An 18,103-nucleotide genomic window follows, 5' to 3' on the forward strand; every position below is an offset into this window, starting at 1 on the left:
GTAAATCATGTGACAATGGGGATGCTGTAGAGGTTGTAAGTGTGAAAAATGGTCATGTCACTTTTTTCAGTGCCGCTGTAACTTTGAACGGTCACTAAATGAACTGTTATTAAGTTGAGGGCTACCTGTATAGGCAACAACTGCTTTTCTAATTCTATCCGTTTTCTCTATTTAGAATTAGGAAACTGAATTGTAGAGTGCCAAGGAGCAGATTTAACCTTTGGCTGTCCTCTGTCTGTTTCTCAGATGTTTTGGTGCCCAGTAATGCCCTGAGCTGTTTTAGGGACAGTAGGATTAAAGGGAAGCTGGAAGCCATAAAACAAGTTGCACTGATTCTGCAGACAGGCAATTGGAGAATGGCAGGAGGTGGGTGGGAAGTTATTTGTTAGATTTTTAAAAATCCCCTCTTTACTACTGGCGGGATCCAGGAAGAGCCTTTTCTGCTATGTTTCTTGTCCTTTGAAATATTCTCCTCATAGAGATGAGGTTGCCCACCATATTCCTGGCCTTCTGGAAGAGTGTTAACACTTGGCACATTCTTGCCAGATGACCTGAGGCACCAACAGAGGCACTTTATGCTAGGAGAGGTTGACTGAACAGAAAAAAGGTCTCTACCACCATGTTGCCTGTTCTCTGTTTTGAGTGTCTTCTTAATTTTAATTGTTTTGTACGATCTTTTTTACTTTTTTATCATTCTGATAAAAAGAATGACATCAGCAAGAAATAAAAAATAATGAAATACATTTAATGTGTGTAATTTGTATATTTGAATTTTCGATCTTGACAGTGCTTCATTTGAATGTTTTTTAAAAAGTGAAAAAAAAAGAAAAAAAGCATTCCTCTATAGACAGTAGTACATTTCAATGGCTGATCCAATGAAAAAAATTCCAAAAATTCTGAACTTCCAAGTCTGAGCTTTAACAGACAGATTATCATCCATTAATTTTTAGCACAAAAAACATGGTGTCAGAATGTGTGATTTAGTGGATAGTCTTCAATAAACCAGACTATAACTCTTCTAAAAAAATCACTAAGTGTCTGAAACATATTTAAGTTGAAAACTTGAGGAGGGCGCTCAAGTATGCCATTTTTCTATCCTTGATCACTATTTTTGTCATACTCCTTTTGTAGAAATGGCTGTCTGAAATAGGAGACTCCTCTATTTAGGGAGGCTCTTTAAATAAATAAATTTTAAAACAACAACAAATTTACAATGAACTGAAGACTGGCTACGAAAAGAGGAAGCCCCCCCCCCCACAGCAGACAGCCTTGTCTTTTCATATGAAAAATCAAGAAGAAAAATGACTGTTCCCTTCCTTATGTATAAAACTCACACATGCTCCTGTTGCATGAATTAGGGGCTAATGAAAGGAAGTAATAGTTAGAGTAGAAATGAATAACAAAGATAGATACTCGAGGCATTTTGATTCTTAAAGCAGGTGGAAAGAGAAGCAATTACAGCTATGGCTTCTATAATCTGTAGAGAGGTGAAAGGTCAGTCTGGAAAATTAAACAAAAGAAAAGAACCTTAAGGGAGGATTCAATTAGTCTGAGTATGTTTTTATAGCTTGATTTTTTTAAAAACTGCTCTTAATTAAGGTACTTTTATTTTCTATTGGCAAGAAATGTACATTTATGCATAGCAAATTCATTTATAGTCTGAACTTGGAATGTGCAGCTAATGATAAAATACATATAAAGCACTGTCAAGAGCCATATTTAGACTAATTCTCCAACTAATTCTCAAGAAGATTGGAGTAGTAGCTGGAAAGAAGAACAAAAATTACCTGCAACCACAGAACTCAAGCAGAAGTTAAATAGTGGGAATATTAAAATGCTGGTTACAAATGATTGTCAGAAGTTTATCTTCTGCAATAATACTTTATTTCAAAAGAGTATTAGGAACAATGATCCATGCTAATTCAAAATACATAAGCTTCAAGAAGTTTAGTTCAAATTTACTTTAGAAAGAATTGGTTTAGAAGACAAACCACAGATCTATAATAGCACAATTTAATATTAGGAACGTCAGTAAGTGATACTCCATTTAAACAATGGCAGATGGATATTTCTCAGTTTATATGGCAAAGAAAAAAACCCCAAGAATTAAATATAAACTACTGCAAGATGTTAAGGAAAAAAGAGATTTGGATTTACCTGATTTGAAATTGTATTTTGGTGCTTGTTGTTTGGTCTAAAAGAGCGGGTGAATCTCCAGAATAAGAGGCTACTTGATCTAGAGCAGGGATGGCAAATGGATGGCCTGAGAGCCGGATGCATCACATGCAGGCCACACCCATCCCAGCTCCGCAAAGGCAAAAAAATCACGATACATCATGTGACATGATTGAGATTGACACCCATAATCTAAAGGGCCATGATGCACAGCTATTTATGGTATAACATGGTTAAAATAAATGTTGATTTTAATAACCATTTTGTTAGACATGACATCCTAATAGTTTGGAATAAATATAAAAGAAGGTTTTCTATGAAGATGCCTCTTTGGGTGTCCCCTCAGGAAGCTTTTTAAAAAAGAAATGATGGCAAATCCAGACTGGTGGGTTTATGGTCAAAAAAAATCTTTTAATTTTGGTGATCCTATCCTCAAATATAAAGAGGAGTTAGAATTAGAAGGATCTGTTTGCCATTGGTTTACATATTTACAATTGAAAGAAAGATTTAAATCAGGCAAAAAAAGTTATGGCTTAGACTTTGTGAAAAATGAATTGGAAATCTTACGGCATGGTAGTGATGAACATATTATTGCTGAGGTCTATAAATCATTATTGAATTTGAATTTGGAAAAGGAATATGTAAAGCATTGCATGATTCAGTGGGCAAGGAACTTTGTATATAATGTTATGCTTGAATAATGGGAGAACCTGTGGACGAAAAATCCAACATTTACACTAAATTATAATTTAAAAGAAAACTTTTATAACGTGATGCATCATTGATATTTAACACCTGATAAGTTAAATAAGTTAAATAAATAAGTTAAACCAGATAAGTTGTCAAGAATGTATAAAGGTATTCCAAATGAATGTTGGAAATGCAAATATAAAGAAGGGATCTTTTATCATTTATGATGGACATGTGACAAAGCAAAGAAATATTGGAGTAGGAATCACAACTTAATACAGAAGATTCTCAAAGTGAATATAAAGATAAAACCAGAAACTGTCCTTTTGGGTTGAATGGAGACTTGGGGGGAAAAATGGAACTTTGATGTTATATATGTTGATGGCAGCAAGATTGATGCACAAACATGGAAGGGCACTTTGATTCCCACAATGCATGAATGGCTGCAACAGTTGGTGGGAGTTAGCAGAAATTGCTAAATTGATTGCTCTGATTAAAGAAAAAAACACGATTACTTTTGTTTCTGCTTGGTAACTGCTTCTGGATTTTGTGCTTGAGATGGAAAAAAAATTTTTTTGATTTTGGGTTTTACCAATTAGCTAGGTTTGTTGTTATAGAAATGGCTAGTTTACATAGTACTATGTAAAAGAAAAAAGTTGAGTTTTGTTACTACTCTACTGTACCAAAGGGATTTGGAAGTCTACACCTTTTCTTTCTTTTTTCCATTTTCCTTACGCTTTTCCCTTCCCTTCCCTCTCTCTTATTTTCCTACTATTTTCTTGTATTTTATATTATAAACTAATAAAAAAGGAATGTCAGTTAGGCAAAATTAGCAGTATCACTAGTTGCTTATTAAAATAAGCTGGCAACAATCAGATAAACTATGCAGTATCAGGGACATGAGTGGAAACTTAATACATAAAATGACAGCACAGCATGCATTCCTACAGGCTATCCATGGACTCTACAAGTAGTTCAGATTTTATCAAGTTAACTCTGAAGAAGTATTATGCAATTTCTTATCAGTTAAGTTGTGAGCCATTATTATTTGCAGATACCATATGTACATCTGGTCAGGGTTTTCACCTTACTTTTTCTGGGGCATTAAGACAAATGTGGGATGGAAAGGATATTAAATTTCCACTGAGTTGAATAGTTCAATAATAACCATTCATGGGGTGGAAGGAAGAGGAGATTACTTTTCCATCAGTTCAGATTGTTGCTGAAGGCGCCCAATAAAAATGGCACTCTGTAATGTTTATATCATGAATAGAGTAGTGAGTTGATTGTATTGGCAACAAATCATATAAATATCTTGAACATTAATGGAATTTAAGAAGCTTAATTGCATACAGGTAGTCCTTGAGTTATGACCATTGATAGTGTTGAGTAGTGATTCTATTTCACAGGTTGTTTTTCCATACAGCTTCAGATTGCCATGTCAAGTGGGATATTCAGGGCCTGATCTTTTCAGTATTGTTGACAGAGTAATCAATGCAATAACAAACATTAGTGGTGATAGTGAGTCTTCTTGATATTAGCCTCTTCCAATCTATCAACAATGACCAACAACTGTGTCATGCATTGTGCCATTGATCTCTGCACAAAGCTTCTGATGTTTTTACTGATGCTTGTTATATCTAGGCACAATTATCCAAGGAGTTGGATCCAAACAATTTGGTCTTCTTTCTCTTGGAGTTTATTATTATTTCTACTACCGCTTGTTGTTGTTAGTTACAAAGTCATGTCCGACCCATTGCGGCCCTATGGACACTCCAGGCCTTTCTGTCCTCTAAAATCCCCCTGAGTCAATTTAAGCTCATGCCGACTACTTCAGTGACTCCATCCAGCCACCTCATTCTCTGCCGTCCCCTTCTTCTTTTGTCCTCAATCGTTCCCAGCATAGTAGTATGATTCTAATTATTATCTGTACATGTCAATTTGAAGTCACAGCTGTAAGTTCTTTAGCTGGTGTTGGCTTTCATGTGAATAAAGTTCTTCCTGAGAATCTAGGATGTTCTAATGTATTGGCATCGTATATGCATGGATCCCAATAGTGTAGCTTTTTGTAATTGATAGATGGAAATGTTGTCAGTGTGCAGAGCTTCTAAGTGCCACCCAAGATTTTTTTGGTATGGCACCCAGAATATCGATAACTATCGCAGCCAGTTTATGCCATAATCTTTCATTTCAATTTTAAGATCTTGATATTTTGTGATCTTCTCCAATTCTTTGTCTTCTATTCTACATCCTTTATTGTTATAGCATGCTGCCCATCTTCCAACAACTCTGGGTGGCTCACAACAATCAAACATAAAAATTAAATGAAATCAATAAAACATATTGATTGGGTCTCTCTCCCTCCCTTGCCAAAGGCCTAATCTTCACAGCTCTTCTAAACAATAGTAAAGGGGGGATATCCAAATCTCGCTCCAAAGGGCAGGTGGTGTTATGGAGAAGGTCACTTCTGGGGTTCCAGTACATAACATTGTTTAACTGAAGGTACCTGGAGAATGCCAACCCTAGCAAGATTGAAACAGCTGGACTTTAGGAAAAATCAATGAGTTACATCTGCAGAAAAAGAAATAGATCTTGATTGTTATCAGGATATCTTATATATTGGTTGCAAAATTGGAAAAGTAATATTGCACAATCTTGGTTCAGGAAGCTTTTAAAATAAATAACTAATTTCTTTTAAAATCACAACAGTTGCAGCAATATATGTTGTAATGACAGAGATTCTGGGATATCTTATAGTAATATTTTTAATAGTTTATATTATAGAAAGGAACTCATTGACTGTTGGTAAGTATAAAATATAAGACAGATCCCCCCCCCCTTTTCCTTCTCAGTCTGTTTCGTTTTAGTACAAAAAAAAAGTAAAATATTATATAAAAAGAAAAACAACAATAGAAGATTGGTTCAAAAAGAAAATACATTTTCATTGTGTTCATTAAATTCTTAATCACCTTATGTTTTATAGGTAAAATATTTAAATATAAAACATAAATACCAATTTAACATTAATTTTTCTTTTTCATTTTATTGCTTGGATTGTCTAAAAGTATTATTGATTCATAACAAACTAAGGGTTAGAGTCAAGGTTAGGGTTGCTTATTCATTTATGTGATCGTTGCTATTCTAAGCAAATAAGATTGTGGGAATTCAGGAATGAAAAAATGCTTTCATCTCATCATTGCCAAGATTTACGCTTGATAAACTTTCAATATTGGCATCTCTCGGAAGTAAGTCTAATTCAAATTATACCAATGCTTTTTCTCATAGAAAAGAGAAGTTGCTGCCAGATATTCCTCAGCTGAATTTTCTGCAGCAGGAAAATTATCCTTGGAGGCAACTGCTAACACAGTCATTGTCCCATTTGGAACTTGGATTATGAGATTCTTCAATGCCAGAATTGCTAATGGAATGCACATTAATCCAAAATCTATTATTGGATATGAAACTAGGACAGATAATTGTCCATTTTATGGGAGGTTAGCTGTATCCTATTTATCAGTGTTTCTTTAACAAAACCCCCTGCAAGAAAGTAGAATATCTTTCTGAATTGCAACATTTATCAAAGAATTCCAAATGTGGTGTGGAACACACTTGGTCTCTCTCTCTCTCTCTCTCTCTCTCTCTCTCTCTCTCAACTCTTGATTGAATAATTTTTGCTTGAAAAATTGTATTTGCAATTCTTCAACATTGCAATTTTTTTAAAAAAATATCCCAGAGATAACACAACTGCAAATTATAGAGAAAAGACTGTTAAAAATACAAATTGGTTTCTGAATAGAAGTTCTAACAACTTATGGCCTGGGATGTTTCTTTTCATCAATGAAAACAAGTTTAAGATGTGCTTGTTTGCATTAGAAATGACAATCAATTAGTGGGGACCAAGTACTTTATCCAAATTTGTGAATGACAGTTTATTTTTGCATCAGGAGTTGCTCTCTATAAGCTGCATATATTTTGCTGACTCTTAGAGTTTATGTAAACCTGGTACCTGAAAGAACAGAAAAAGGCTGACTAATGTAACACTAATGATTACAACAACAACAATAAAAATCACTAAAACAACAATAGAAGGTTTCGAGAGCTACTTCATTTACAGGAATGTTTCCGTGAAAATAATGCCTAAGTCAATCATAAAATTACTTGATAAACAGAATGTACATTTGAAAATAGTCAAAACAAAAGTAGATATTCTCAATCAATGCCTGTCTTGAAGCTTAAGATCCACAACTTTACATATTAAACACATTTTATTAGACTCCAAAAAAGCAATGGCAATGACCTTCCCTCCATCCTGTTCAAAACATGGAAGGCAACCAGGTGTTTTTTTCTCCATCCTTTCCATTCAGTTATTCCCTTCCCTTCCTCTCCATCTGGTTTTGTTCTCTCTTTTCCCTTTCTTTTACTCTCCAGTGCAGCTCCCCTCTCCCTTAATCTCATCTTGATACTACCTCTTGAGGGTTGCTTCTGCTGGATGAAGAAAGAGATGTGGGTATGTGGCATAATTATTTCAGTATGTATAGAGGCACAGGAAATCAATTTCAAAAATGGTTTATCTTACTGGCAATTAATTATAACTGAAATATATGAATTCAGCTATTACTAATCTAGTTCTGGTTCTTGCCTTCACTTGTTTGCAGATTATCTTCTGATATGTCTAATCACTTACATACACTCAAGTGTCTCTCTCACACATATTTATGCAGTTGTCAACTTCACCAGAACTGGTTTGAAATAGAACTAAAATACTAAGTTGGCTAAATGTATAAACTGTCCATTTTACAAGACTGTTGTTGATAGACAGTATAAATAACCTATTCTTTCTGTTATAGGGAATTATCTTAAATTTGAAAACATCTTCATTTCAGCTAAATATATTATTCCTCACAGTACCCAAAACAGGTGTGTTTTCATGAATAAAATTCTTAATTTCAGTCTTCAAACTTAATCTTTTAAAATCGTACACCATATTTAGAGAATTAATAATCTAAATTGACTGCCGAGAAAAATATTCATAAACATATGCAACCCTTATTATCTAGGGACTCATAGGACAGAAACTTACTGCAAACGTAAGATAAGCAACTCCAAAACTAAAGTTCTTTCAAAACGCTATGAGATTTATGCAAATAATTACTAGCACAATATTTAAACTAAATTTGTAGGCGGGGTATTCTAGACTTTTAACTTCTCTATGTATTTCATTAAACCCCAACTGTAAAACTGAAAAAAGAAATAGACATATTAAAGGCAAAACACTCACTGACTCACTAAATTATTTATTTAGAGGATGGCAGTGTGCATCCTTAGAAACAATAAATAACATAATCTCAATTTTCTCCCTTATATTATTCATTTTTATATGTAGCTCATCCTATTTGAAATTTTGATTTTTGGTAACCATACACACTGATCTTTTGGCATTGGAATTATGTTGTGAAACATCACTGTTATGTCAAATACTAGAAGCTCAAGAAATACTGAGCGCTTAAGGTGCTCAGTATATAACTAGTTATGGTTAAACGTCCAATGCATAATTAGTAGTGTATCCAGTGCTTAGTGCCTATACCTATGATATCTCAAGTACAATCATATTAGAATGTCCCTATTTTGATTAAAATCTTATTTGTCTCTTGAGAAACCTGTATGTGGGTCAAGAAGCAACAGTGAGAACTGGACACAGAACCACTGATTGGTTCAAAATTGGGAAAGGAGTCCAGTAAGGCTATCTACTATCGCCCTGCCTATTTAACTTATATGCAGAGCACATCATGAGAAAGGCGGGGCTGGATGAATCAAAAGTTGGAATTAAGATTGCCGGGAGAAATATCAACAACCTCAGATATGCAGATGATACTACTCTAACGGCAGAAAGAGAAGAGGAACTAAAAAGCCTCTTCATGTGGGTGAAGGAGGAGAGTGCAAAAGTTGGCTTGAAACTCAACATTAAGAAAACTAAGATCATGGCATCAGGCCCCCTCAATTCCTGGCAGATAGATGGAGAAGAAATGGAGGTAGTGACAGATTTTATTTTCATGGGCTCCAAGATCACCGCAGATGGGGACTACAGCCAAGAAATGGGCCTCTGGTGGATCAACAGACAGTCTGTTATTAACACAGCTGCTTGCAATTACTGCAAGTTCAAGTCCCACCAGGCCCAAGGTTGACTCAGCCTTCCATCCTTTATAAGGTAGGTAAAATGAGGACCCAGATTGTTGGGGGCAATAAGTTGACTTTGTATATAATATACAAATGGATAAAGACTATTGCTTAACATAGTGTAAGCCGCCCTGAGTCTTCGGAGAAGGGTGGAATATAAATGCAAATAAAAAAAAAAATTAAAAGCTCCTGGGGAGGAAAGCTATGGCAAATCTGGACAGCGTACTAAAAAGCAGAGATCACCCTGCCAACAAAAGTGCGTATAGTCAAGGCTATGGTTTTCCCAGTTGCAATGTACGGCTGTGAAAGTTGGACCATAAGAAAGGCTGAGCACCAAAGAACTGAGCCCTTTGAACTCTGGTGCTGGAGAAGACTCCTGCGAGTCCCTTGGACTGCAAGGCGAACAAACAAGTCAGTCTTAGAGGAAATCAACCCTGACTGATCTTTAGAAGGCCAGATCTTGAAGATGAAACTGAAATACTTTGGCTACCTAATGAGAAGGAAGGACTCACTGGAGAAGAGCCTAATGCTGGGAAAGATTGAGGGCAAAAGAAGAAGGAGACGACAGAGAATGAGGTGGCTGGATGGAGTCACTGACGCAGTAAGCATGAGCTTAAATGGACTCCAGAGGATAGTAGAGGATAGGAAGGCCTGGAGGAATGTTGTCCATGGGGTCGCGATGGGTCGGACATGACTTCGCAACTAACAACAACAACAAATTTTGATTAAATGCATTAACTTGGTATCCATTTCAATTCATTTATCTTATTTATATGCATGATTCAACAGAATTATATATTGCAAAAATGAATAGTATTAGATTACAAGAGGACAGCAGTTCATTTTTTCAAAGTGTTAGGATTTTACCTGCTCCAAAAATAATACATATTCTTCTAAAAATGGGGTGCAAAGACACAGTGTGTAACTTTAAATTAAAAACAGTAAAAATTTTCACTTACATAAAGAATAGTACATATTAAAGAATAAGAGATTTTGTGTTCGTAAGTCTAATGTTTCAAAGATTAACTATGAAACACAGCCTTGCTGAAATAAATGCTATAATTTTTCAGAATTTGGATTGTCTCACACCTCCATCCCAGGAGGCTGTATTAGAACATCAAATGAGTATCTTTAAAATGAAGCATATGGTAGTAGTACAACTACATGATATAAAGACTGGCACTAAAGGATTAAAACACTATCAGCTCAGGTCAGTTTGCATTTTTTGCTAATCAGATTAAACAATATGCCTTTATATACAGAATCTAAACTTTCATAGAATATTATGCAATATTAACAATTGGTATATTTTATTATTTCAAACCTGATAATTGGTTTATGTCAGAGAAGAGTAATGCATGATAAAAGTTGATGGAGTTCCAATTCAACAAGTTAGCCATACATTCTTTACAACAAGAGTTTGTTTTTACAACTAAGCAGGTCAATCTATTGGGTGACTTCTTCATAATTGCTGTTGACAGGCTTCCTGAAATACCTCAAAAAGAAGCTTAGTCTGCACTTCAGAGAGATGCATATGCTTCAAACTTGATTAGGAAGAAATGCTTTGGATTAAAGTTAGTCCTTGCTTACTGATTGCTTCATGGAACGACTGTTAGTAGTTATTACAGGGAGTCCTTGATTTAAAAGTTTGTTTAGTGACCATTCAAAGTTACAACAGTGACTTATGAACGTTTTCCAACTTATGATCGTTCAGCATCCTCATGATCATGTGATCAAAATTCAGACGTTTGGCAACTGACTCATATTTATGACAGTTGCAGTGTCCTAGGATCCTGTGATCCCTTTTGTGACCTTCTGACAAACAAAGTTAATGGGGAAGCCAGATTCACTTTAAAAACCATGTTACTAATTTAAGAACTGCAGTGATTCAATTAATTTAACAACTGTTGTGTAAAACAGGGCAAAACTCACTTGATAAATGTCTCATTTAGCAACAGAAATTTTGGGCTCAATTGTGGTGAAGGTCAAGGACAACCTTGGCTTACAGTCGAGGTGCTAAAGGTAGAGGTACAGTGCTAAAAATAACTTTTGAAAACCAATCCTTGCATTTACCACTGCAGCATCTCACAGTGATGTGATCACCAGACAGGTGCTTTGCAACCAGCATGCATTTTTGCTTGCAGAGTTAATATTGTACAATATGGAAGGTCGAAGTAAAATTGCAAGTCATAATCATGGGATTTTTCACTTAACAACCATGTCGCTTTGCTTAATGATTGAAAGCCATTACACAGCCATTGTGAGCCCAGTGGCAGTCATATGATTTTCTGCATTTTTGATTGGTAAGCAAGGATTACCTGTACATATAAGGACAACACTTCTCTATTGTTCATTTGAGAAAGGATGTTGCTGCTTTTGTGAACAGCAGAGAAGTGCTGTGTTCATGCAAGCTCTGAAGTATTTCTTCTGAAGCATTCAGGAAACAGTCACAATCCAACATATAATGCTTAGTTGAAATTAATGATATGCAATTCCTGAGAAACCAAGAAGGATCTTGCGAATAAGAAAAGAAAAACCTCTTTCTTTTTTTTTTGAATTCAATGACCAGTAGTGACACTTGCAAAAATGACATTTCAAAGCATTTTTGAAGCAATGGGAAAGAAACTTGTAGGTACAATGACAGCAACAATATCTGCTCTGAGAAATGCACAATTTAAAAGGGATCTTAAAAAAGAAATGAAAGATGTGATGGAGAATAATTCGAAAGAATTCACTGATTGACAGAATTGAAGAGAAAAAACAACCTAGGCAGAAATACTAAAAATGAAATAAAAGTTGTGGACTATAACACAGAGATTAAATTAAAGTGGAAATAGAAACTATAAGCCAAGAGATGAAAAATGACCCAGTAATGATTCATTACTGGATTTACAAAAGAGAGCTGTTAAAGCTGTAAAAAGGCTTCTGAGATGGGAGAAAGAAAATTTTGATGGAGATCAAATCTTATGACAGCATCTTAATGAAGCAAAGATTAAGAACGTTAGGAGCCAAAGAAAGAAATATAAAGCTGATCTGTTTGATCAGGATTAAGAAATATGTTTTAGGGAAGTTCTAGGAAAAATAAAACTTTATTTTTGCTGATATTAGACAGAAATGTTAATAGATTTTGAATTTCTGGAAGATAAGCATTGAGATATTGGAAAAAGTGATTTATGCAATGTAATATCAAAGAGGGTGGAGAAATGCTAAATAAATCTGCTTATATTTGTAAAGAAAATCAAAAGCCATTTCTTTAATTCCTTCCTTCCTTCCTTCCTTCCTTCCTTCCTTCCTTCCTTCCTTCCTTCCTTCCTTCCTTCCTTCCTTCCTTCCTTCCTTCCTTCCTTCCTAACTTTAATGAAGAAAAACCGTGCTGTTTTAACTTCAGATGGCTCAGGACAATAGATATTGCTATTTACACAGAGTTGACTTGCACATTATGCACAATAAATGACAAAAATAAGATATGGCAGTGTTTAGGTGGATAAATTATTATCCTCAATATATATAAATATTATCCATGTATGTTTGGGTAATGCTGATGAATAGGAAAGAGAATCTATGTGAAAATAGATACTGATCAGGCGTGCATAAGAGCACAAGCGTGCCTACCGTTCCTGTCTATTGTTTCCTTTCATTATATCCAATTAATATAGTTATTACATACTTATGCTTATATATATGCTTATATATTGTATAGTTATTTCATGTTTATGCTGTTGTGACTAAATAAATAAATAAATAAATAAATAAATAAAAATACCAATATACCCTGGCTAGGTTGCATTGTGGAACACATATTCTTCCTTGGGGCCTGCAATTAAAGATGTAATTTAATTATATTTATTAATATAATGTAATGATTACAGAATTACTTTTGGACTGGGGTGATATGTTCTTTCCACCACTCCTGTACTCGTATCTGAAAAGTGAGCTGATCATTAACTCTCAGCCTAATGTATCTCATAAAGCACCTGTGTGAATAGAACAGAGGATAAACGATGGTCCTTCAAAAAAAGAATTGGTTTATAACTGTGATAAATTGAAGAAGTAACTGTATTTGCATATTCAGAATCCCATAAAATTATATGTGGAGACTTTTAGGATGAAAGACAATAAAATATAGAAAAGAAGTAACAACAAGAGAGAAGTAATGATTTCAATTCATAACTGTGCAGAACAAAACTCTGTGCCTTGGATTTTCATGGGGGTATGGGAAGGTAAATTCTGCCCATTTCTCCTGTCCTTTGAGCATCAGGACTTTGGCTCCAAATTGCTGGGAACAAAATTAGTGGAGGTGTTGATGAAATGAAACAAATAAAAAAGGAAAAATATTGCCTCTCCTTTTTTCAATATATAGAAGTGTCCACTTAGTGGAGCAGAAAACTCTGCTGGCTTTAATTCACTTCCATGAATGTGAAACAGCAGATTTAATTTCATCCCTTTGGAAAAAGATCTCTGAAGGGTCCCATAAAAATAGTTTGTAAAAAAAAGTTTGACAATTTCAAAGAAACATATAAAGACTGAAAATGTTGGAACTAAGAAGTGAATTTTTTTCTCATAAAACACAGCATAGCAATCCCTTTTAAAATGTCTTCCAAATAAGTATCAACATAAAACAAAAACTGCCAAAAAACCCCAAATGTACACAACAATTTCTGCCACAAATGCAATCGTTTCTTAGAAACTAAATTAGGAAAATTCACTAGTATTTGTCATCGGTATAAACCAAAAGAAAATAATCATACATTTACATATTAAAATTAATTAGTAACTTACCTCTGGAAATTTTAATTTTAATGTCTGATGCATTTCCCTAAAGCGGCTATATCTCCTGAATATAGCCCATGTCTCATCTAGGACTGATATCTGTTTTGTAAAAGTAAACAATATAATTAATAGAAAAGGAACATAAAGGTTTATATTACAAGGCTTCTCATAATAGATAATTTCCCCTGACTAAGCATAATTACTTATACACCAACATTTGACTTGGAGCAGAATAACCAATGTTTTCAGTTTGCTGGGAAAGACTGAATATGTAATTACTTTAGAATGGAAGTCAGTTTCCCATGAGGTAATTCTATGATTATGGGCACATTTGTTGTAAAGAGGGCTATTTTTGTGACTTTTTATCACTTGACATTACCTCAACCAGGAGGTAGAGAGCCAATTATCTGGATAAGTTATGCAATCAAAATGGAATAGGAATACTACTGTATTAGATCATATGATGGAAAGCATATGCATCAGCATTAACTGATTAAACAAATAAGTATTTGGAAGTGAACAGCATTATCAACAGGATCTTGCTGTTTTCCCTCAAAAGGAGGAAAGAAGGAATTGCGCCTTCTAGCAGCAGGTGTGAAGCCATGAAGCATGCACTGAAGGATTAGGATGCAATGAGAGGCTACAAAGCTGCTTTCATCAGTCTCATCTCCTTTTTATTTTCACTTCTGGGGATATATATCTTCTTTTGAGAGCAGGCATCAAAATTTCATTTTTTTAATGTGTGCCAACGTGTTCACAGAAAAAAGTGACAATAATGGTTATCTTATATCATCCTATCCTATCCTATCCTATCCTATCCTATCCTATCCTATCCTATCCTATCCTATCCTATCCTATCCTATCCTATCCTATCCTATCCTATCCTATCCTTCAACTTTGGATATCACTTCAGGAGAGCTGGTATGATACAATAAACCCAGTGGAGTAAAACAGTGGAGAATATAAAGCCAAAGACTATCCTAGTTTATCAAGATTCTTGGGATTAAACCAAACTTCTATACTTAGTAATAAAAGGTAAAGGTTTCCTCTGTCCAGTTGTGTCCAACTCTGGGGGGTGATGCTCATCTCCATTTGTTAGTCAAGGGAGCCAATGATGTCCGAAGAAACATGAGTATATGTCAAGATCCAGGGACCGCTTTTACCTTCCTACAAAATACTTTGTATTCTTACTACTTAGCATAGTATATTTAGAATACTTGTTAGATGTTCTACTTATATTCGTCAAGTTTGTATATTTGTATCTTCACTTCAACTATTTAAAACATTCTCTCCATACCCATCCTAATCAGTGTTCTGAGGTATGCAGAAGACATTTGGCTGGGCCAAACTGGTGCCACGTCTTGTAGAAATGCTTTCCAGTAAGATGCTAGAAACAACTCAAAATCTCCTAACAGAAGGGGTCCTGACTCACAGTTTATGACTGCTGTTATGACTCCTTGATAGGCATGCTCCCTCCCTCTGAGCAGAGAGAAAATAAAGGACGATTATGTGTTACAATCTAGCTCACTCTTTGTTTTCCAAACTGAACCTTTTCCATAAGAAGGTATAAAACATGCAAATATTCCATATGTAGACAAATAATGCATGCCAACAAAAATAAAAATATTTAAACATCTTACCTTGATTTCATATTCATAATGCTCATCCTTTCCCTGCCCACAAAGGACATAACGTGGGATGCTAATTTTAACTGGATTCTTTACATCATCTGGATTTGTTTTAACAGGGCGACAGAACATGCGCTATCAAATGAACATTAAAAAGAAATTAAATACTGCATCATTCCACAAATAGCACTGCATGAAACCAGAATGTTATTTATTGGAAAAAAAAAGGTTTAATTAGATAATTTAGGATTTATGCGATAGTAAAGTATAGTTCTCTCATGAATGGTCAACATTACTTTCAAATATAGAATAGCTACTGAAGAATACCACTGCAAAATGTGTCGTTATGCTTTATGTAACTTCAGAAGAAATAAAAGGCTTGTATCCACACTTTGCACAGCAGAAATTGCACTAATAGTATAACCCCACCAGTAGAAGGAGACAAATTTCTTCTTTCTGTTCTGGAGATTGGGCAACCTTCTGAAAACAGAAGGTAATAGGAGAAAAGGAAGAACTGGAGAAAACTGGGTAACATGAACTCTACTGCACCTCAATTACAGTAGTGGCCAAAATTGTGGAAACCTTTTGGGAAAAGTGTATTTTCTAAAACTAGCTAATAACACCACTTTTTTTAATAATACCATAAAATTATATATCTATGGAAAGATAATTTAATCAAGAATATAATGCAATACTTTTTATGAAGGATTTGCTATTAGAGTAGCAGTTAACAGTATAAAGAAGAGATGTGAAACATGTAGAAAAAAAGAGATATACAAAAATTATCACCATGTCAGTTAATAGTTGGGTAACCTTTAGTATAAATTACGGCCTTTCAACGTCTTCCCATGGAGTGAACCAAGTCTTTTAGTTCTGCAGCTGTTATAACGTGAAACCAAGATTAAATGACTGCTTCTATTAACTTGGTTTTATTGCTGGTCACTTCTGACTAACAAGTTTCTTTAGTCGGCTCCATAGATTTTCAATTGGGTTAAGGTCTGGCCATTAATCCAGGCCATTCCAGCATATTCCAGCAGTGGAATATAATTATTTTGAAACTCCAAAAAAAGTGGTGTTATTAGCCATCAAACCTCATACTTTTTGCAAAAGATTTCCACAATTTTGGACATTACTGTGCTATAGATAAAAGAGGAACATCCTTGTGTAGAATAGCTACGGGTACAATTTACAATCAAAAGCTTTTAAGATCAGAAACAAGTTTTTTTATGAACAGAAAGAAAGTATGTAATAGATATCAAGCAACACTTTTAGTAATCTAAAATTTTTGCAAACATTTTATTCCTTTAAAAAAGCACTTTGTTATCTTGTAACTTAATAACATTCTGATCATATTTCATCATATAGCAAACAACAAAAATCATACAGCCTCTGCAGATGAAGCTCCATATATTCCTAACTTTGAATCTAATAGTGAAACAGAGGATCTGATGAGTAGAATCTTTAGATTTTTTTTCAGATATCCAAATTGTTCATGAATACAAAAGAATACAGAGACAAGCTTCCCATTAAACATTTATTGCAAAAGCTTATGTTTAAAATCCAGGGGCAAGATCAAAACCAACAAAATTATATAGTCATTTTCTATATTTATTGTCTAGAGCAGTATCCATCACTGACAGCTTACCAAAATTAGATGTCACTGAAATGTTTATAGCTCTAGAACAATTCCACCAGCTTTAAACAAGGAGAAAATTTATTGTAAAAGTGACTCTTATAATCACATCAGATCCTAGAAAGACAGCCTTGAAAATGTGTTATCACAGGGAATAAGAAACAGCATTGTTCTATTACTTGCAACATCAACTTTATCCTGAATAAACATTTCTCAGGAATGGTGGTTGGTTCTAAGTTAACATTTGGTTTAGGAATTCACATTCAGCAAGCAACATAATTTAAGCTATAGAATGCACCAACAAAAAAAAATGTTAGATTTTTTTTAATTTACAGAAATAAAAAACACTAAAAATGTGAATATAAAATAATAGAAATATAATATATAACAACAGAGTTGGAAGGGACCTTGGAGGCCTTCTAGTCCAACCCCCTGCCCAGGCAGGAAACCTACACCATCTCAGTCAGATGGTTATCCAACATTTTCTTAAAAATTTCCAGTGTTGGAGCATTCACAACTTCTGCAGGCAAGTCGTTCCAGTTATTAATTGTTCTGTCAGGAAATTTCTCCTTAGTTCTAAGTTGCTTCTTTCCTTGATCAGTTTCCACCCATTGCTTCTTGTTCTACCCTCAGGTGCTTTGGAGAACAGCCCGATTCCCTCTTCTTTGTGGCAACCCCTGAGATATTGGAACACTGCTATCATGTCTCGCCTAGTCTTATTCTTATTCTTATTCTTATTTTTTTATATCACTTATTCTTACATTACTTATTCTTATATTACTATTTAAAAGAAAAACAGTTTTACATCATAACAGATTTTAAAACTTCAAACTCCTCGGGGAGTAGTAGTAGAAAAATCTTAGTGACTAAAGGAAGGAGAGAAAAATATTAACATCAGTTGAATTCCCTCAACAGAGGGCAACAGTGCTAGCTACCGAATTTCAAAAAGGTGGGAAAAGCCAGGTGGATATCAAAGAAAGGACAGGTTCATATATGGATAGATGTACCTTCACTGGAATTCTTTTATAACATA

The 18,103-nt window shown here is 34.6% G+C and overlaps 1 protein-coding gene across 2 annotated transcripts in view; it reads right to left on the minus strand.

Annotated features, from left to right (window-relative positions):
- The window catches only part of KIF16B (kinesin family member 16B), a 158,531-nt gene that overhangs the window by 24,478 nt on the left and 115,950 nt on the right, over window positions 1-18,103 (minus strand). For both annotated transcript variants that reach the window (XM_058181929.1, XM_058181937.1), the window contains 2 exons: window positions 15,450-15,572; window positions 13,819-13,908 (listed from right to left, as the gene is read on the minus strand). In XM_058181929.1, coding sequence (XP_058037912.1) covers window positions 13,819-13,908; window positions 15,450-15,572 — 213 coding nt within the window. The remainder of the gene's footprint in view (window positions 1-13,818; window positions 13,909-15,449; window positions 15,573-18,103) is intronic.

The sequence above is a fragment of the Ahaetulla prasina genome, chromosome 1 (genome assembly GCF_028640845.1).
Source record: "Ahaetulla prasina isolate Xishuangbanna chromosome 1, ASM2864084v1, whole genome shotgun sequence".
Taxonomy (NCBI): Eukaryota; Metazoa; Chordata; class Lepidosauria; order Squamata; family Colubridae; genus Ahaetulla; species Ahaetulla prasina.